The sequence below is a fragment of the Tachypleus tridentatus genome, chromosome 8, assembly GCF_004210375.1.
Source record: "Tachypleus tridentatus isolate NWPU-2018 chromosome 8, ASM421037v1, whole genome shotgun sequence".
Lineage (NCBI taxonomy): Eukaryota > Metazoa > Arthropoda > Merostomata > Xiphosura > Limulidae > Tachypleus > Tachypleus tridentatus.
Genome location: NC_134832.1, coordinates 116915882 through 116939771, shown reverse-complemented (window position 1 = coordinate 116939771; position 23890 = coordinate 116915882). Strand labels below are relative to the sequence as shown.

General features: G+C 31.1%; 1 protein-coding gene across 4 annotated transcripts in view; it reads right to left on the bottom strand.

Annotated features, from left to right (window-relative positions):
- Positions 1 to 2056: 2056 nt before the first annotated feature.
- Positions 2057 to 23890, bottom strand: part of LOC143223287 (protein disabled-like) — a 59522-nt gene continuing 37688 nt past the window's right edge. For all 4 annotated transcript variants that reach the window (XM_076451081.1, XM_076451079.1, XM_076451078.1 and 1 more), the window contains 5 exons: positions 18899 to 19015; positions 18575 to 18661; positions 14465 to 14605; positions 13433 to 13546; positions 2057 to 12944 (listed from right to left, as the gene is read on the bottom strand). In XM_076451081.1, coding sequence (XP_076307196.1) covers positions 11418 to 12944; positions 13433 to 13546; positions 14465 to 14605; positions 18575 to 18661; positions 18899 to 19015 — 1986 coding nt within the window. In that variant the 3' untranslated portion in view covers positions 2057 to 11417. The remainder of the gene's footprint in view (positions 12945 to 13432; positions 13547 to 14464; positions 14606 to 18574; positions 18662 to 18898; positions 19016 to 23890) is intronic.

The following is a 23890-nucleotide window of genomic DNA, read 5'->3' as shown; positions in this document are numbered from 1 at the left end:
GTACCAATAATTAACGAAGAAATGTGCTATTCACGCGTAAACTACTCAATAATTAAAGGGGTAGATGTTATAGTTAGATTGTTTTCCATTTAACTAAATAAATTTAATACAATTAGAGCATCCTTAAGGTTCACTGATTATGTCTGACTTTACTTGAAGAGAGAAATATTTTATCAGCTGTGACCTCTCTCCCTCACCACGTGGTTTGGCAGTAAGCTTGTGGGCTTATAACGTTAAACATCGGGTTCGATACTTTGGGTGAATACAGAACAAATAGTTAATTGTGTAGTTCAGAGCTTAGAGATAACTAGAGCAAATTATCAACTCCAGATACTCAAAAATAAGCATCTCTCCTGTTAGTGTGCATATCATTTCTACGTCTCAGGGGCATGCTTCTGATCAGCCATCAGGTGGGCTATGATAAATATTTGATATATTACTCAATCGCTCCAGCGAAGAACTTTTTGTTATCGAAGGGTAGATTACATCACACACAAACTTATCCAAGAAAGTCTCAATGGTGTGCAATACTTCTTCTCGGCCAACCCATGACGTCATGACTAATTGCAGATAGTTTGGTCCATGGTGTTTCGTGTTACATATCGATAGTAAACACAAAACGAAACTATTGATACTCTGTCTTTTCTAACTATTTTGATAACTTTGTCATTTCATATCGTACAATCGGGAAGTACATATACAACTGTGTTCTTTCAGTGCATACCATCTTAATGTGTGATAATCTAATCTAGATCTATACATTTGTGCACAGCTAGAAAACAGATATCTGTAATGACCGTCCTAAGCCTGAACTCACAGATTAGCGGCAAGGCAGCTAACTGGTCAACAAGAACACTGTCAGTTCGTGGACTACCCTTGTCAGGCCCAACTGTGGGATACGACAGACACAATACATTCACGATTTACAAAATGTAGAGCACAATTATTTCTGCTTTAAAGTGACGTAAAGCATGGATCCACAGCCCAGCAGGCCATGGCCGGGCCGCTGCTGAACAGAATGAATCTCAGAATATTACTTCTGAACTTTCTCGTGCAGTGGCTTTTAACCCATAGCTCGCAAACCCCTAGGTGTTCGTGAGCAACCAACGAAGGTCCGAAACAGTAAAAATTGACCCCCTCCCCGATGCCTCATAAGTTTGGGAGTTTATAATGCTAAAAATAGTTTCAATACCTGCAGTGGGCAAAGAACAGATATCCCACTGTCTTTTTGTATGGTCAATCAAAATATTGAATTTCTCAGAAAACAGAAATTATATTATTTTTCTTAAATGACAATAATCTTACATCAGCGCCATTTCTATACACTGTACAAGTTTAGCTTTCGAAGATAGGCAAATTCGAGTACAGCAGTATGAACTTAGTTCAAGTTGTCCACGAGAATAAAATGGTTGTTAACTACTGTTTCGGTGGTTGCCAATACCATTATAATTTTTTTTATTTGAATAAACTTGAAATGTTAATTTAGGTTTCAGATATTTTCACCCAGTGCATGTGTGCACAAGATGTGTGATAATACTTTTATAAAGCTTGCATGTTTGTTTAGTGTTAAACATAAAGCTAGACAAGCTATCTATGCTATGCCATCGCAGGTACAGATACCCGACTTTTAGCATCACGAGCACCCATTTACCACTTAACCACCGAGGGTCAAATTTTCCTATTCAAAGTATTAATCCTTACTCAATAGCACAATGATATGTCTCTAGAGTTACAATGCTAGAAACCGGGTTTCGATACCCGTGATGGGCACATCACAAATACTTTCGTGTAACCTTGTGCTTAATTTGAAACGAACCAACTTCAGTATTAAGCCTTCATTTTAAAATTAAAACGAAATGTATTATTACATGTTTCTTATAAAAATGCCATGTTTTTAAAAATTAATTCTGATACAATTAATTTCGAATGTTGAAATTCAAATTCATTTAGAAGGATGGTATAAAAGCATGATGGAATAGAAGTTTAAATAATATTTTTTTTCTACATATTTAACCACGCAGGTTTTCAAGAAAGTATAACGAACTTCATACATGAATTCATTTATAACAATTTATTTCGTATTTTTCAGTCTTGATCTCCAAGACAGAATCAGGAGACCAGACTTACATATTCAAGTTTTCTTTTTAAAGAGAAAAAATAATCAAAATAATATATAGGAAGATTAACTTAATTACGTATAACAATAAAAGTGAATTCAACAAAAACATTTCGGTACAAAAGCAAGGTAGAAACAAGCAATTAAAATAACTGTAAATATTTCCCATAATAAAAGTCCATCATTCAACCTTTGTATCAGATCTCAATAACACTTTTACGTTTAGTGCTTTTACAAAAAAAGCAACAAAAATGGATAAAGCTAGCCATTGATTCACGATCACACAGAATTAACCTATAAAGCACCATCTGAGGAATGTTAAATAGCTTTACTTCATTTATTTTGACTGTTTTTGTAAATATTAAACAAAGATATTTTATTCTTTGGATTTACAGTAAATATGAAGCAGGAAATTGGAACTTAACATTGCTTGGCCATTTAAATTAAACAATAGGATTGACTGGCATTTTTAATAAGATATCAAAAGAGCAAATACACCAACTACTAGACGACACTGTGTTCAGCTTTCAATGGAACTACATAAAAGAAAATTTGCCTACAGTGACGGAATAAATAAGCTCTCTTTGAAATACGAGCTTCTTCAAAGGATTCGTAAGCTAACAATTTAGTCAGAATAAATTTCAGCAATTGTAAACAATGAGATGATCGTGTAAATACCTAACCTATATAAAGCCCAGTGTGTGTTATATCACGCATTATTTCTCCAAACAGGAGTCCTTAAAGCCAAAATGCATCTACGATTTTAGTTACGAGGATGCAAGGGAAGTGCCTTGAAACCTTATACACTCTGTAGCCACTTTATTATGTACACCTGCTCTTTAACACAAGTAGCCAAACAATGAATGATGTGGCTGCAACTCAACATATAAAGCATACAGAACAAACATTGGAATGGGGAAGATGTGTGCTCTAAGTGACTTTGACTTTGAAACAATTGTTGGTGCCAGATGTGGTGATTCCAATATTTCAAACTGCTAAGCTCTTATGATCTTTTATGCACTACAGTCTTTAGTTTACAGAGAATGGTGCAAAAAATATCTAGTGAGTGACAGTTTTGTGGGCTAAGATACCTTATTAATGAGAGAGGTGAGAGGAAAATGGCCAGACTTGTTCAAGCTGACAGGAAAATGACAAATAACCACTCTTTACAACAGTTGCTTACAAAAGGACATCTCTGAATGCATAACACATCGAACCTTGAAGGGGATGGGTTACAGCAGCAGAAGACCATATCCGGTTCCACTCCTGTCAGCTATGAACAGGAAGATGAGGTTACAGTGACCATAGGATCACCAAAACTGAATGACTAAAGATTGGAAAAACATTGCCTGGTCTGATGAATCTTGATTTATGCTGCAACATGCAGATGGTAGGGTCAGAATTTGGCATAAAAAGTGTAAATTCATGGATTCATACTGCTGTGTGTCAGCAGTACAGGCTGCTGCTAGTGATTTAATGGTGCAGGGAATGTTTTCTTGATACATGTTACACCTGTAGTACCAAATGAGCATCACTTGAATGCCACAGTTGACCTCAGCATTGTTGCTGATCATGTGCATCTCTTTATAACTATGAAATATACCATTTTTGACAGACTATATGCTAGTTATACAATAAACGTGAGCTATATATTGCCACCATGCAAAGATACTCATATAAAACTAGTGAAATAATACTTAAATACTTGTGACTGAGCCAATATTACAAAAACAATGCAGATGATTGTCTTTAAAATAATTGCAGTGTCCTGTACTGAATTACATCTAAGCTATTTTGTAGTAACCCATGAGTTAGAGGTGGAACTATCAACAAATGTATCATTAACCAACTGAAAGTTCACGAATTCACTAACAGTAAAGTAGCAAAGTTATACACATTTAAACATTATCTAAATTTGTGTGTGTGTGTGTGTGTATGTATGTATGTATACTTAGAAGACCTTTATCAACATAACAGAATGACATAATCAACAGGTACATATCCAGTTATCTGTTTTATGAGGAACTTACTGTATACATGATCATAAGGTAACAGTTCTATGTGAAAGTGAAAACAAGATCTTAGATGTGTTAAGTTCCATCTCATCATTTAACAGCACTATTTTGTAAAATTTTATTTCAACTACACATTGCTATTTTCAGCACTGACAACTACACATCATGACCTTTAACATGAAGTTAAAGAGGGCTGATGGCAGAAATATAAAATAAGCTACATGAAAAAGGTTCAAGATGTTAAAAAGTCTGAATCTGAAGCTTCATCATCAACATTAGAAAAATTCTGAAAACACACCAACAAACATGAGGTGAAGTAGCTTTTCTTCACTTGGTCACAAGTTTTAAAAAACATGTATTTTAAATCCTAAGATATTTGTAAATAGAACTTTTTCTTTTTTTACAAAAACCCATCTTAAAATATTTATGCTTACAATAAAATTGCTTTAAAAATAACTTGTCAAAATATAAGAAATACAAAATTTGTTATAAAACCTTTGAGTATAATGCAATATTCTTGAATAACGACTTCAACATTTAACAGTTTTATCAATATTTCCATCTTTAAAGGCATGTCATCAGACCTCAGCAATTTACAAAAAAAGTTAAACTACACATTCAAAAAATTTATTCTGGTAGAAAGTTTAGTAAGTAGGAATTAATATAACATTAGTACAAATGTTATGTATGTAATACATACACACAGATATATACATATAAGACCAAGTTTAATAAAAACATCTATGCACATCTGTATGTTTAACCAAAACATTTCCAGATAAAATAAATTTCAGCCATTCTCTGATCAGATGAGTTTGATTCAGATATTTCAGTTCATATTTTTATTAAAATTATAGTGATGACTTCATACATTATTACTTCAGAACTCTTACTTGTTACTGTAACAAGAACTGGATTTCCAACAAATCTGTTTTCATGTACTAAAGAAATTCATGCTTGCTTCTCTCTTTAACTACAAACACTATACAAAAGATAAGTATACCCTCTAAAAAGTCAATGTTGTTTGAAAAAATACTATACACACAAACTTATGAATGAGTTCCAAGAGCTGAATTTAAAACATATATAAGAATTTTTTAAAACAAAAGTTTAACTTACAAAAATAGTTTTAAAAAATTGTAAAAATCCTTTCAAAAGCTAATACACTTGCACTTGATTAGGACGTCCTTTAAATTTGTCATAATAGCTCTTAGCTAAAGATATGGCTAATTGAACTATAAATATAAAGAAATGTCTAACAAAGTTTAAGGAAGGATACAAAAAATATCCATAAAGAATTCTTTAAAACTCTAAGTCAATTTGTTAAAAACAATTATGACAGACTTTAAATCTGTAATTTCATATACTTTTTAAACTATCAATACTCCTACAATCGTGCTAAACAAGTATTTACTGCATTTCAAGCACAAATTTTAGTTAATAAGAAACTAAATAATTCAGTAAACTTGGTAAATACTACAAGGCTAAGAACTAGACTACATATTTAAAAGATCTCAACTTAGATTCAATCTACTTTAAACACGTATACAAACAAACAATTTTACTGATTTCAAGAAATCATGTTATATCCCACCTCCTGCATCACATACATAATATCAACTTCATCTTTAAAGGCACAGCATCTCATTATGACAAGTTTTAACTCTTTTCACTACCACATTTATAGATAAACAACTCTTCAAGTGCCAGTTTATTTTTAGGTAGTATATATACGTTTTAATGTTTTCTTGTTTCTCTGAAACTTGAAAGTGGTAAATTTAGAAAGTTTGAAGGGAAAACTTGTTCTTTCTTCACAGTGATACAAAATTCCAAATTTTACACAGAAGTGGTCCAGATGAGGAGATATATGCACATGGCAGTGAAAGAATTAAACAAATTAACACACTGAATTTATTTTTTTTTCTTACTGGTATTTCATTTTACGATTCCATATAACATCTTATTCATCTAGAATTCTTTATGCAAAATCTGTCTTATCTCTAATAAGATATTCAGCAATATTCACAATTCCTTCATAGCATAAAGATCCTCGACTTAATTTTTAGTGACGGAATTTCAGACATCTTCTGGGCAAGTATACAAGAAACAAAATATTATAATTTTATATCTAATTCTATCAAAATTGTCACAAAAGTTCTTAAAGGTACAACAATTATCATTAATTTTAAACAATATTAAATTTTCAATACTTTATATGTATAACATACATATTTGCCTTACTGCTTTACTTTCTTATAAACTCTGTTAATTTTATGTAAAGTGGCTCCTGTGAAAAAACTAAATAAAATAAATAAAAAAAAATTAACATTTGCTACATCATTCACTTTACAGGAAATGCCATAACAAATCAAAATTTAAATTACAGATATTATAAGTCTTTATATTTTTAGAAATACATCTAATCAAGAGACACAATGAATATAAATTGCAGAATCTTAAAAAGGAAATAAACTTTGTGAAATATGAACATTATTTTAGTGGCATAAAAATAACAAATGCAAGGTTTTTCCATAAATGTTACTCAATACACAAAAACAGAATTGAAACCAAGTTTTGGTACCTATTATGGGTAGAGTCCAGACAGCCAAGTTGTGTAGCATAATTTATAATTAAGATATTAACTTATACTTTCTAAAATAAAACATAAGCATCTTTTGAGCAGATTTAAAATATACAGTAAAAATATGAGATAAGGAACCTGGTGGTTAAGGCACTTGATTTACAACCTCCAGGTTTGAATCCCTGTCACTGAACATGCTCACCTTTTAATGTTGTTGTCAGGACCAGACATCCAAGTATAAAAATTCTTGGCTAACAAAAGAAACCCAAGCAGCCAACCCCATCTCCAGATGAGATTAAGGTTAAATGAAGAAGTAGTAGGAAATTAGTTAGGTATATTAAAAAAAGTAAAAATATAAAGTAAAATATATAATTAAGTAAAAGACAACTTTATTCATTACCTTTTATGATTTACCATAAGCACTACCTACAACACAAGTAGTACTTAAATACAAACATCATATCTTAAGAGCAATATAAAAGACTTTGGGAACTATTTGATTTCAATATCAAATATATAATTTCTATCAATCTTGTACATGCAATAAATATTCAGATTTGAAGTATACGAATTCCTATACAAATGCCTGATGTAATGCAGTCAGTTTTCCATTATGAAATAGTTGTCAGGAGTCATGATGATTTTGTTCAACATTTATAAGTATATACTGTTCTATTTTTCTCATTTATCAAGGTTAGTTTTACATACTGCAATGCTAACAGGTAAAACAAATGTCAGATTTCTAGCTTATTCACATCAAATCCCAAACACACTTCTTTTATGTGCCTCACCTTAAAACCATACAAACTGTAAAACCACTGTTATTAGAATGATGTCTCTATGAAGATGTCTATGCATCAAGAATATATTATACATCTATAAGTATGTGTTAGCAAATATGAGATTTTCTATTCATTTACATGTTAGGGATTACTGGTGACATACAGTACCAATAATAATTATGGAAATGGAGGATAAAGCAAGTATACAATGCAAATTACATATGACATGATTATAGAATTCAAAACATGTGGTGAATATAATGGTTCCTGGGAAGAAAAAAACACTCAACAAGTGTACAGAAATGAAAGTTTTTAGCTGAAGAAGGATACTCTGATGGGTAAGCCATAGCCCAACTTCACATTTCACCCACCATTACATGCAAGAACCTGAAGAAGGAAAGCAAAAGTAGCAGTGTTGAGACTATATGTGGTCAACAAAGAAAATCAAAAGTTTTGCAAAAATGAGGAAATATTCCTTACTATAAATTCTTTGTAATGATCCAGTAAAGATATTTTGAAAATCTTTGCTGCAAGCTCAGGTGTTAACATTTCTTCAAGAATTCATTAGCCCAAAATGGGCTATCAATGGGCATGTTGCCAATCAGTAACCTTTACTGAGTGTACCAACAAAGCAAAAAACATAAATGGGCAACACAAGTGAAACAATGGGATGATCAAACCTTGAAAAAATTACTTTTTACAGACTGCAAGGTTCAGCTGTTAGACAATAATTAATGGCAATGTGTTTGAAGACAAACTGGGGGGTATAACATTCACGGTGCAGCAGTTACTGAATGAGGATGGATGAATACAACTTTGGAACTGTATTTAAGCCAAGGGTGTCAGAGGCTTACATAAAATAAAAGGTATTCTGGCTGCTGACAGACAGAGGATGGTTGTGATCCCTCACACAATTACCTCAAGAACACATCTTTGGGATTATGTGTATATTGTATAAAGGAAACAGCAATTAAACAACTTGAATGAGTTGTGGAAAGTGTTACACACTCTCACTAATAATACATATACGAGAATGAAAGTACAATGTCAAGCTCTTAATAAATATTAAGAAATATTAACATTCTGAAAAACGTGCTCATTTTTATGTAAATATTTTATATTAAAATGCATATTTGCTAAATATAATTTGCATTATGTATACGTATATCCACTGTCCTCTTTTTCCATATTTATTTCCAATACTGTATTTTATCTTGCACTTTTTTTTTTTGTTGTTTCAATACAACTAGGACACAAACCAAAATAACAAAAATAGCTGCTAGAACAAATATTAATTTAAAAAAATAAATAAACAACCTCATTTCAATAGATACATCAGCAAGTCATATATCTGTTCCTGTTTATTTACAAAACTTTAAAAACTGCTTCAACTGTAAGTGAATTTTTAGTGGTCAATAAGCAAGTTGAAAGCAAGTGTGTATGTGAAATTAAACTGGTATTTATGTTGGAGTGCTGGTCAATAATTAAGTGAAATACTGATCTGTATGTTACTCTACAACTAAACTATACAGAGTAAAATTATATCAAACCATGGATGACAAAATGGCATATTATGATATTCTTTATATAAGAAAATTTGTCTAGGGCTAAAGACAATTGATGAAGTGTTTTATCCAATAGCAAGGGTAAAAATAAGTGATCAAAGTCTAGAAACTATTTACCTTAAGTCATTTATTGTCATTCCAGTTTAAATACTGTTTACACTTCTTAGCACTATAACCATCCTCCCACCCAACCTTTACCCTGTTGGTGTCACTGGTTTATTATTCAAGTCAGAATTCAAGCAACTACAGCCTCCAGTTAGACTTTTTATCATTAGAGTAAACAGTTTACACCTCAGATCTAAGCAATAACTACTGATTAATTTTGATTAATCAGCTACTAAATCAACCAAAATATATGATTGTTTTCTACATCAGTTTGGTCAACCCAAATTTTCTATCACACAAAGAAAAATGCATTTTTCTTATAGCAGAGCCACATCAGGCAGTCTGCTGAGTCCACCAAAGGGAATCAAACCCCTGATCTTAGCATTGTAAATCTGTAAACTTACCACTGTACCAACAAAAAGGCATGCACGGCTTGGCAGACTGCTATTATTTTTCTTTTCAGAACAGCCTAGAATACAGCCATTGCTACTGAAGATGGCAAAAGGCAATGACTGGTCTCATATGAAATGTATGTTTTGACATGGAACAATCTATTATATGGTTGAATTATTCATTATTTCAACATGTCCAATACCAAGGGACCACTATGATGACCTTGGGAAGCATGTTAAGGTGTCAGCTACAGTTACAATGTGTCATTGCTCATTTGCATCCTTCTACAAGACCATAAATTTCCTCCACATGACACAAACAGTTGTTATGATGGTAACATGAAAAAACTGAATGTCCCTCTAACTTCCTTTGAAATTTTCTTGTAAGGAGGATGAAAATAAAATTTCTCTTTCAGAATATACATTGCTGGTTTAATTGGGCCTAATTCAAAAGATTTGTTTTTTATATATATTTTATTATGGATGTAATTTTCTCAATTTCCTTTCTGTTTTGGTTTCCTGTAATTGCAAAATAAATCCCAATGATGATTTAAGCCATCATTTTACTTTTGATACAGTATTCCAGCATTAATCAACAAATATTTATCAATAAGATGGGTAACACCATGAGAACATTTTGGAAAGGAAAATTTTAGATAAGAGGTAATTTGTCACTTTTCACTCTTAAATGAAACTATTCTAATCTACATGTTACTTGACTGGTCAACTTCTAACATAAATATTATAGGAAACTATTCTGGTCTATACATCACTGTACAAGTGGAAAAAAAAAAGGTGTAAGATATTATAAATTGTAAAGATCTATACGTTATTTTATTAATAAACAACTGTACAAATAACAGAAAATTATACTAATCCTACAGTTACTTCACTGGACAAAAGTAGCATACAAGCTCTATCAAACTCTACTGGTCAATAAGAAATGTAGAAACTATAGATATTTATATTGCTATGCTTGCCAACAGTTAATATACAAGCTCTATGAAATTACACTGATTTCTGTCTTACTTCACTGGTCAGTGAGTAATGTAAAAAAAAATAAAAAATATATATACTGTCACATACATTATTTTGGTGGACAACAAAGAAGATACATATTACACAAAATCATACACATAATAAACAGCATATTACTTTTCTGTTCTGAAATTGTAAAGAAATGCAAAAAATAGTCCCAATTTAATTATGGAACATATAAACAAGCAGATTGTGTGTAAATTGAAATCTTGTTCCTTCCCTCTTAAAATTAGATACCACAATAAAGAAATTAAAACTTGATAAAAAGGGGAAAAAAATTAAATTATAAGAACTGCTAGTTTAAAAACAATTGTTCCAAAACAAATTGCATGGTAAAAAAAAACACTAAAACAAAGAGCTGGGTTCAATAACAAGAAATGAGCATAGCATGTCTTACCAAAGACAAAGTTTATGGAAGAGTGCTGGGAATTTGTATTACATTTACAAAAAGCATAAGTAGAAGAAAGATAAATCTGTAAAATCATACACAGACTGGATATCATGAAGATGTTTAATAAGAAGTAGGAATTTCAAGAAGTGAAGATTACATAAACCTCTGGTCCAGCCACAGGAATATACATCTGAGCCACTATTTGTAGTTGTGTACTTTAGAATCCCAGTCTTCAGAGCTTCTTTCAAGTGGTTCATATCCATTTGAAAGTAATTATCAGCAAAAGGATCAAACTTTTTGAGAAAAGTGTTGTTTTTAAGGGGGTTGACTGGAGTAGATACTGGCTTATATTTACTTGATTCTTTGAGAATCTTATCAAGTGGTATTGTCCAAATTGAGAGCCATTTGTGTCACTAGGAGATTGAGAATGGTTTAAAGATGAAATTGACATGTTAGTTCTTCATGTGAAATATCAAATTCATTAAAAAAAAATTTTTTTTCCTTATCCAAAGATGTAGAGGTGTTTCCACTGGCTACCAAAGAGGAAGATAAATCTATCTGGTGACCTTGAAATGTTTGGGGAGAAAGTGACGAGGAAAGTAATAACTCATCTCTCTTGCTACTCATTGGGCCTACACAATTATCACTTCCATGCTGAAAATTTGAAGGTTGACTTCTTACAAAAGGATTTCTTACTACATTACCTGGTAATGTATATCCACTGTCTAGACTTAGAGCTTTCAATTTAGTAAGTGAATTTCCCACAGTACTGTTATGCCCAGAAGGCCCTATTCTTGAAACAGCACTTGTCTGATTTTCTTTTGTAAACCTAGTACCCAATTCAAAACTGTTGGAAGATTTAAAAGATAACTGATTATTTGTCTTTGTTTCTGCATACTGACTGTTGTTTTCAGGAAATTGTGTATATGGAGATGTACTGTAAGTAAAAAACATTGGTCCTCTGTTAGGAATTGGTATTGGTGGACTGACTAAATGATTGGAGTTGGACTTAAAAGTATCTTTTTCAGAATTATCTTTTGAAAATGAATTCCAATGGTCTTCTGATATGTCCTTAAAGTAATGTAAAGAGTTTTTTCTGGGTGATGACAAAACTGGCATTGCAGAGTTTTGATGAGAAAGATCAGAAAAAACAGAGGAATAAACATTAAAACTTGGTTCAGATGACCGTGCAGGAAGCTTTGGATGTGGTGTTGGTGATTCACATGCAAAAGGATTTGACACTCTTCTCAGAGGATAAGACAAATCACTTATGGAAGATTTGAAAGGATTACTGACAACTGGAGAACAACTGGAGACTTTGGAAGACAAGGAGCATGAAGGCACGGTCCCAGACACACTAATTAACTGCTCAATAGGATTTCCATAAACTCTAGTCACTTGACCTTCTGTCAGTGAATCAGAGTTAAATAAAATTGTCTCATGTGATGTTTCAGTGCTATCCTCAATTAAGTCTTTAAGAACCTTTTTGGGAGGATTTTTAAGTTCGTGAAAAAAGTCTTTCTTTTGAACAAAAGGCCGATCTTTTCCAAGAGGATCAAGCTCTGCAAAAAAAGACACATCTGTTAACTTAAAAGGTTTAGGAGGAGGATCAGCAATGACAAAAGTGCCTGTAGCAGTGTTAGAGTTTTCCTGATTAACAAATTTTGCAAAAGAGCTATCTAGTTGAGATGTTTCTTCAGATGAAAGACTTCTTTCATTAATGTCAGAATCAAATACGCTTGGTATGAAATCAATCTGAGAGAATGCTGCATATTTGTCAGCTTCACTTTTCTGTTCAGCTTGAGCCACAGAAAGTGCTGAGTACATGGGAGACGTATGCAGCAAGGGTGGTGGAATATCTACATCACTGGCTAAAGAAGTTATTCTTTTTTGCTGACCTAGGCTATTTAAGTGTGAAATGTTTAGCTCATCTTCTGTCTTACTAGCAAGGAAATCCACCTGCAGATAAGTAAAGTTTAGTTAATTCAATACAAATAAAAAAGAAATTATTTACAGTCCATCAAAAAACAAATCTAAATTAACCCTGAAGAATTGGCATAAAATAAGATAGAAAGTTGTTAAATTTATTTCTAAGTTTAAAATAATTCCTACAAACGTTTTGTCAAATAAAAATGGTTTTAACAGCTGAAATTATCCAATTTAATTATTAAAATAATTACTCTTATTCTTTAAAATGTTTTTTGTAAAAGATTTTCTTTTGCTACAAACAAAAGACCATAATTTTTCTGTCAATTTTCATATATATATATATATATATCCTTAAAATTCCAAAATTACACATACATACAAAAACAAAAAATTCCTAATGTAGTGTCAATCTTAATATTTGTACACAAACTTCAAATAAAAATATCGTGAAAAACAAAAAAATAGTGGCATTCAGTTTTGTCATCAAACAACATACAAAATATGATAAAGATGCATACTTTTTTTGGAGTTAGAATAAATTTCAAAGTAAATGGATCATTTTCTGGTACGTCTTCTACTGAATCATAAGCTGCAGAAACAGCTGCTATACTGTTATCCATCTGCTGAATACCCTGGTGACAAAAATTTATACATAAAGTAGAATATATCATATTTAACATACATGTTCAAGCAGCTTATAAAACCACAGCAGCTTTATAGAACAAAAATAAATAAACTCAAATGATACAAATAAAATTAAGTTAGAGAAGTTTTGTGAGAATGAGAGCTAACATTCAGTGATACTGACTTAGTTATATATTATATATATGTTTGTGTTCAATATCAAGATACACAGTAGTGTGGTCCTGCAATCAGAACAATCTGCAGGACAAACCTTATTATTAACATGAGAAATAGTTTAGATTTTCCACTGTGGATGTGCTTTACTTGATCCTTACTTCACATGTCACATTACAAGGAAATCCATTAAGAATTAATTTTCCATAATAATCCATTAATTTTTACCACTAACCTACTCTATGTAAAAGTTCCTTTTATGGATTTTTACTTATTATGAAAATCCTACAGTAAAAGTGCCAGTTACATTTTCACACTTAAATAAACTGGAGAGAGACAGAAAAAAAATGGATGTATATAACCATGCTACAAATACATGAAATTCTATTTCTGTTCAGTTTTTCTTCAAACTCACCTCATAACTTCACATGTTCTTGCTTTATTGTCCCCCTGGAGCAATTGTGTCATTGACACTTTATCATCTTTGCAATTATTATTTTTTTAAATTTAATTTTGTACTAACTTATTTTAACTTGGGTTAAATAATATTACTGACACCTATTGTGGAATTATTATTATTTTAATGCAAACTTATTTCTATACATCTAACAACAGTACATAGTATATAATAAAATTAAACAATTTAAACAATAACATATAGTACAATACATCAAGTATTACACAATTCAAAGTCTTTTGTTGTTTTTTACATTATCCATCACTGAAAAATTCATGAACCTAAAAACACCTACCAGTTGTAAAGAATTCATTTCAATCTGCAGACCTAACAAGTTGTCTACAGCAATAGAATCTTTGGCTAGTACTGCTTCTGGTTCAGATATAGCAGAACTTTCAATTTTTACAGACTCTGGTATTGATGGAGTCTTGATCTCCTATGTTATACACCAACAGATTAATATATAGTCTTGGAAATTGTCATACAATTGTATACACAAACACACACGTAGAAATAATAAATTTAGTATATGTAAACAAATATTACACAAATTGGTTGAATGACTTACTTCAACTACCTTTTTTATAATTATTATAATGCAAATTAAATTTGAACCAATTAAATTAAATCTGTATACACTAAACTGCATATGGATACATAATTCTGTAGGTTATAGTATCTAATAATATTAGTCATATAAATAATTAGAGATATATAATGAAAACTGCAATTCATTTCACTGATTACTGCTGAAGGGTGTCCCCAATACATTTTACATATAAAACTAATAATCCAATAAAATGTTTTTTTTCTTTTATTAGTTCTTTCCATTGAGTGTTACAATAGACAAAAATATATCAAATTATTTAATATAATGAAATATTACATTTTTTTTACCAATATGACTCCTCAAACTACATACATATACATGGCCTTCGAAATGAATATGAAAATACACAATTGATACACACACACACACGAGTAACAAAAAACAAGTATCTCTAGCTAAGTACTCAAACTATCCTTAGCACAATACATAATTACTGGAAAATAAGCAAATCAGCTGTATGTTGTACTAACATTTAAACAGTATACTTTGTTTTTATACTGCTAAAAAGTTTACTAATTTACAGTTGTTAATTATTGTTTCTAATATAATGTTAAAATTTGGATTATTTGGCATATTTTTATGCCAAGTTTAATCTTATACCATGACAAGAAAGTAGTTTTATTAAACTTTGAATGTAGTTCAGAAAAATCAAATGACATACACAGAAAAAGATGAACATAGCAAGTATTACTGTATAGTTTATACAAATGTTTCCACAACAGCATCCATAATTTTTGTCATATTTTCAACAATTAAGCTTTTTTTAAGTACATATTCTACAGCATTCAGTTAACAGTTCTATACATAGCTGTGAAAACTTGGCTAATAACATTTAAAATGGTACCAACATGCATTTTTTTACACTGTTTTTAGCTGTAGTATACTTGATTCATTCAAACAGAAAGAAAAAGAAAATAAGGAAAACCAGATAAATTGAACTATACTGTAAACAAATATATTTAAATTACATGTAAGGCATTCTAACATAATATTGACAGACGTATATATACAAGTATTCTATAAATATTATAATGTGAGCCAAATAAAAAAAAATCAAACATTGCTGATGTTTAACCTTAAATAATGTATAGTTGTAGTAACTTCTTTAACCCTTTTGTCACAGATCACGGGTCAAAGGCCATGTCATTTATTGATTTGCATTCAAACATTTATTGAACTAATACTATTTTATGATTTTATGTCAATAAATCTAAAATAATGCTGCAGATTATAATTCAAACTTTAATATTATATACAAGTTAATTTCTTAATTTAAAAGTAAATATTAAAAGAATACACACACACACGTACATTTTATTGAGTTCTATCATATGTTGAATGCAGCACTGCTTAAAATTAGATGTTTGTGGTGTCAAAATATTAAGTCTAATTTCTTACAAATTAGGAACTCAAATTACTAATATTGACAAACAAGAATATAAAATAAAATCCTCATATCTTTTTATTTTGCTAAGATATGGCTTATGTACTGAATCAAACACAGTGGCCTCATTCAGTTCTTTCCTTTGTTTGAAATGGTCCCCTATATACTCTCACTGTAGTATATGACATGTGAATAAAAAATCAACGGCTTAGAATGTCTCCAGAGTGGTTTTCACAGCCAGAGATGTACATATAATGTATAATAATTGAAATGTGACTATATTACAAAATACTAGTCCACTAAAACACAGTTAAGACAGAGAAGACTAAAGGTTAGTCTTATATTACTGGATATGTAACATGAATGCACATACACCTTGTTAATGCAAATTATGATATGTTAGCTAGGTATGACTGAAAGGTCAACATATATTATATATAGCAAAAAATATATATGTGAATATATAGCACTATGAGACTTAGGCTAAGTTTGTCTTTTCTTGTTATAATAAGTAGCCATTCTAGAATGAAAACAACAATTTATAATTATTTCACAAATTTTTGTATGGTGGTTACAACGTTGGTCAAGCAACAGACCCAACATACTTAGAGAGTATCAAAAATGAAATATAAAGTCTTACTGCAAATAAACATTTGAAATTTATTTAGAAGGTTTAGAGATTATGCAAATAATATGAGATTTTGGGGATGAAAATTAGTTTTTTAATTATAACATGAAATCACTTTGCACTCAGACTACTGACAAAACACTATTTTCACAAACTTTTGTAAAAATATTTCATTAAAAAGTCTGATTTTTGTATACAAATTACTTGCAATCTTTACTTAAAGTATATCACATTTTGTGAAGATACACATGCTGTATCAAAAACTGTACTATAAATACTTAACATCTGCAAATGTATAAACAAACTTGTGTATATTATACTAAGCCTTTCTCTTCAGAGTTAACCTAACAACCCTGAGGTCACCACATTAGAACTTCTGTAAAAGACAAATATGTTGGTAAAGATGGGAAAAACAAAACAAAATAATCATAACAGGAATTATCTGTCATTTTGACTGATCAGTAAGATTTATTGCATTCAAGTGCAATATTACCAGATGTCAGCATGAACCCTCTGAGGAAAAAAAGTTATTCATGAAACAAAGCAGAGATAAAATGATCACCTGACCATTATAATCACAACACACAGTAGTGTGTCATGTAGTCAACCTGTTACAGCACACGCGTTATTAGCAAGTGCAAGAGCTTAGAAACTTTCCACTTTCTGCATTTTGGACTTTGACAATCAAAACTATCATACATTTTCATGGATGTCCTCTATCAGATTCTTACTTCACATACAAATTTCAAAGCAATCTATTAATATTTGATTGAATTTCTTCATATTTTGTCTTTGCATCAAAAGTATGGAAACTGTAATTGATAGAAAACCATACTTAATATACATAGATCATTTTCAAACCTGGTACACTGACAGATATTTACAATCTACAATTTGGTGTCAAAGTTCGTCTAAACACGAAGCCACACATGCAAAGTTATTCAACAAGAAGATACTCAATTTTGACCAAAATTTTTATGCACGTCTATATAAAAAATTACGAGCTTTTGGTCTAAAAATTTTATTACACCTTCATCTAAGAGTAAATGTGAACCGTTTTTAGTTTTTGTCACTTGGATTAAAGATGGTTGATTTAAAGCAGCAAAACTATAAGGTAAAAGAATGTGCTGATACGCAAGTGTTGGTTAGACCAAGCAAACTGATCAGCAGTTTCTGGATCAAGTTTTCAAAAGAACCATACAAGCAAGTGGTTATTATCCATTATTCATTGCCATCTTTTAAGCTCAAATATGCTCAACTTTACAAAATTCTCCTAATTAAAAAGTGTTTAGTGTTACATGATATCAGCTTAATCAGTTAAATAATGAAGCTTGATATAGCTGTACTGAGTGCATGCAGGTGATAAGATACTATTAATCTAGATTTCATTGTATTACTATAAAGGCAGTTATAGACACTGTTTTAAAGAGGAAAAACACCATATATTTTAAAAAATCTGGTTGATTCTGTAAAGTAAGGTATGTTCCAAATAGTAGGCTTGCAATCCTATAGTGAGTGAATTACTATCAAGTGTCACTTTCTTACTTGCTGTCATTTACTGATGTGCATTAACAAAGTAATGATATCTAATCAAAAACAATACAATATATACCTGCTGTATACTTCTCAAAGCCATAAGTGTAGCTCCCAGTTTTTTTGTCAATTTCAATTTAATTTCTTTAAGGTGCACACTCAATGATGTTTTTGGCCATATCTTTTTTTGCACACCTGAGGTGTTTTTGATTAGATAATTAGTAGAAAAAGCTATCACATGTATACTTACTGCATAGATATTTTCCTCTTCAGCAGTACTGGATATAAGAACAGGTTCTTCACTTCCACCAAGATTCATTTCAACAATGTTGTTATTCTGGATATAAAAAAACACCACCACCATTTCCATGTAACTAACTAAATTTTTTTTTATTCATTTTAAGAAAGAAATTTGAAAGTTATCTGAAAAATTGTATTCAAATATTTCAATTCTACTAAGATACATGAAGTTCCACAAACATTTTGAAAATAATTACACATTTTTAGGTATTTCTATTTTTACTTCAATGTAATTAAAATATATATTTTTCTATTTATTAAACTACATAATCACCTTTTCTTCTGGTTCTTTACAGTCTTCCCATTCTTGTCTAATCTTGTTGATTTCTTTTTGCTTTGACTCAAGAATTACTTGAAACATATCTCTTAATGCAACCACAACTTGAGAAGCCTAAGTTCAGAAAAACCATTCACTTGTTTCACAAGAAATAAATTAATATAAAGTTATAAATTACATTCTATATAATTACCAAACTACGTGGCAAAAAGAGGTAATACATTGCTGTAATATAGTAAGAAATTGCATACATACATACTTGAATTTGTTTTTTTTGTTTTGTTTTTTCATTCAAAGTATTTTTCAAACTTAAAGAAAAAAATTGGTTAGCATTGAAGTAACAAGTATAAAAGCACACAAAAAGAAGTTTCATTCATGAGCACAAGGTTTAGAAGAAAAATCGAAATGAAACACAATTTTAAAGTAATTTACAAAAAATATATCATCAAACAATCCCTAAAATAACTAAACACTCTGTTGTTAAATCTGATTGGATCCTAAACCACAAACTTTAATATAGACTTATACACTGTATTCCAATTTACAAAGTTATCTTTCATGAACACCATCTAGTTAAAGAAAACAGTATATGATTTTTTTTAATCAAATATAATTCTTTTATGTGATTCCTAATAAATGGATAATTATGACATAATAAAGGGACCTGTTGGTAAATATAAGCTGTCTCATCCTCTAAATTAAAAAACTAAAAGTATTAAATAAATTAATTTAAAAAATTAAAGTCAGCCATTATCATTCATATATCTATCAAGCTTTCTTTTAAACTCACTCAAATTTACTGTCTCCACAACATTTGAAGGCAACCCATTCCACAGGGCAACCATACTGTTAGATAAATGAAACTGTCTTAATTGAAGATGACCCCATCTTTGTCAAATTGTATATTTGTGTCCCCTAGTCCTACTGTCGTCACCATTATGTATGAAAAAAGATGAGGCATCAACATTGTCAATTTCCTTTATCTTAAACAACTCAAATCAGATCCAATCTAACTCATCTTTTTTCAAAAGAAAAAAGATATCAGAGATCTTAACTTCCAGTTGTATGATAACCACTCCACCCCAGACACTATCCTAGTAGTCCACTTCTGAACCCTTTCCAACAATTCAACATTCCTTTTAAAATAAGGAGCCCAAGACTGAACAGAACACTCTAAATGTGGCTTCACCAGTGACATACACAATGAAATTATAACATCTTCATATTTGTATTAAATATTTCTGGAGGCATTACTTAAAATCCTATCTGCCCCTCCACTAGCAACAGCACACTGCTTGAATGACTTAAGAGACTGATCAATCATTACACCATGATCTCTTTCATCTACAACAATGCTAAGATTATTACCCCATGAAATTATACTCGTAATTCAAATTATGATAACCCACATGCATTATCTTGCATTAATTATAATTAAAACTCATCTGCCATTTATTTGCCTAACTCACTAAACCATCTAAATCCTTTTGTAAAATAAAAGCACTCTTCAGTTACTAACACCCAATACCTTAATATCATCAAAAAGTTAAGTTTTTATTAACCATTCCTTTATCTATATCATTAGTGTAAATCAAAAAGAGCTGAGACTAAGTCCTGAGGTACCTCACTTATGACATTAATCCAGTTTGATTGAGCTCCACTTATAACCCTTTGCTTTCTTCCAAAAAGCCACTTCACTCTTCTATCCAATTAGTTAACTTTCCCATATCTACAGATATAACTGTTTTTACAATTCTTTTTATGTGGCACCTTGTAAAATGCATTCTAAGAATACAGATACATCAAAACTACACCTTTATCATTATCTACATATTTTCAATGAAGGGAAAAGATTTGTTAGGCAAGAATTTCACTTATTCATACCATGTTGACTATTCAATAAAACTATAAACTTTGTTGATTTTGTTATTTGTTAAATAACAAAATGTTATTTGCAGTAAGACTTTAAAATTTATGTTATTTTTTATACTATCTGTGGGGGTATGTCACTCGACCAACCTTGTAACAATCATAAAAATATTAGTAAATAAATATAAATTGTTTTTTTCATGCTAAAATGACTAGACATTATAACACAAAAAATACAAATATTTAGTCTCAGTAGCTCAAATCTCATAACACTATATATGAACATATATATTATTATTTGTTATTATATTGACCTTCCAGTCATACCTAGGTAACATTACATGACTTGCAATGACACGTGAATTTGCACTTGGACTCAGGTCACATATCCAGTAATATAAAATTAACCTTTAACCTTCCCTGTCTTGGCTGTGTTTTAGTGGTCCAATACTTTGTAACACACACACACACACACACATTTCAATTATTATGCATTATATACATGTATATAGATTATTAATATTTAGAAATAAATTAAATTTATTTTTTAAAATATAAAACAATAAATCAAAAAGTAAAGCTAACAAAATTTTTTCTTATTGCTATGACCTTTGTACCCGGGTTGTTGCACATGAAGGATAAACATTTTTTTTAAGTTATATATACAGTTGAATAACCAAAAAAATAAAACATAACTACACTAATACCATAGAATTCCACTATGATTTTTAAAACATAGTAATTAAGATATTTTTAGATTTTATAAAATATGAAACTTTGAGAAGACTAAAGACACAACCAACCTCCTTGATAACTTGGATTGAAGGAACGTGTTAGCTTTTCAAAAGTTAAATGGCAAGCAAACCCACTCTAGGGACATTGTGAGCTGTTTATTGGTTATTCACATGTCATATACTGTAGTAAGAGTATATAAGGGACGATTTCAAAACATGAAAAGTTTAACAAGTCCACCATGTCTGATTTAGTACATACCCCATATCTCAGCAAAATAAAAAGATATGTGGTTGTTATTTTAAATTCTGGCTTGTCAATATTAGTAATTTGAGTTCCTAATTTGTAAGAAATTATAGACTTAGTATTTTGACATCACAAACAACTAATTTTAAACAGCACTACCAAGCATCTCACACTAAAATCTACATTTAAAATGTGTTCTTTTAATATTTACTTTTAAAAAACTCATATATGACATTCAAGTCTGAAGTATGATCTACAATTTCATTTCAGACTTATTGACACAAATTCATAAAACAGTAGTTCAATAAATTAGGGCTAATACCTTTAGCCATAATAATTCTCATTTTATCTTCCTGAAATATATCATTTCCTTACATCAAAAACAGATTTGTAATACATATTTACCTCCTTTCACATATAAAGCCTCTCTCAATCTTGGGCCACCCTCTAGCACATTAAAAATCATAATTCTTGCTTAATGCATTAACGTTTGTATTCCCCTCAGTTCCCGCTGCTCATTTATCATTCACAGGAGATGTGACAACTCTCCACCAATAGTAGAACAACATATACTTCCTGAAAAGCTGGTTCTCTCTGTATTACATTCTTTTGAAATTACACACAACAAAATAAACAAATATCATAAGTGGGGAGGAAGAGTGTGAAGCACATGAAAGGAGATACGTACCTATCAGAAATTATTTTGGAGAATAATAACTTTTGATATTATACATATCTCCAAACACATATACAGCTAGAATCCAACAGCGAGTATGCAGAGGGATGGCATATCAGAAAGTATAATAAATTCCCAAGGCAAAGCATCCCCAGAGAATCTTACAATTGTACATAGTAACTGTATGAAAGCACACTAGAGGATGACCACACCACTTCCAGAACTAGCATGTTCTTTGCCAGTGAGAAGAAGGGTCATGAAACAGGCAGTATTGAGGGCCTTACCAATGATGGAAAAGCCTCAGAAGACAAGGTAGTAAGACTGACCCCCCCAACCAAACAGACAATGTTCTATATCCCGTCCTCGGTATTACAAGGAGAAGAGGAGTGCTAAAGAATTGACAGAAAAGAAATATGATGTGGCAAAGGCAAGCAGACCATGAGTAATACACACACACACACCAACCTTAAATGGAAGTAAAAAAAGTGTCAAATTTCAATGAGGAAAGTAAGCACACAGTGAGAACCAGACAAACTTCCACATCAGCAGCTGGTGTCAAAAAATATGTCAAGCTCTGAATTATGGGATGGTGTTCAACTTTGAACTGAACTGTAAGAAGAGAAATGCATTCTGTAGCTGTTTTTACAAGTAGGCACAAAACAAGAACTACTCAACCTTGTTCTCAGGATTATGAGTAGGTTGCAGAATATCTGTTCAAACATAGGAACAGGGAACAAATGCTGCTCCAGACAAAGAGGTGGAAGAGGAACCCCAATTGCAGTGTTTCTTCTGTTCAACCACCATACAAAATCTTGCTGCATCAAAATTAAAAGGATGACTTGAAAATCTAATGGATCCAAGAGGAAGTTCCTTTGAACTTGCAGTTACCACCAAAGAATTTGCATGTGAGCATGTCTGAAAGAAATAAGTGCTTCCAACAGAGCATACATTCCAAAAAGAGATGAAACATCTCAAGCAGTCAAAGAAGGAAAGGATATACTCATTACATATTGAATACGAATGACAGATGGCTGTGCCTGACTGAGGCAGGAGTTGAATGAAATACTCTTTGGAGGAAAAAAACCGATTCTTCTAACCTGACCAACCAACCAACCTACCTTGCTGCCTTCTGGATGAGCAAACTAGTGTGTACTACAGAAGCTACACAGGTAAGAGCCAGAAGAAACTGGTCATCCATATAATGATGAGTCCCAAGACCTAACAAATGAAGATGGTGAGCAAAAGTTTGGACAAACTGACAAAAGACACAAGGTGCTGTGGCAATGGATCAAAGGAAACAACAGGAGGATGAAGATACTGGACATATAAAGATAAGAATCTGATACCTTAAATTTGGTAATCAACAAGCTTGGATTGAAAACCCCAAAGAAGAAAACAAAAAGGATTCCACGATAAAATGAGAGTTTAAAATAGCTGACTGAAATGGAACAGATCTATGACTGGTT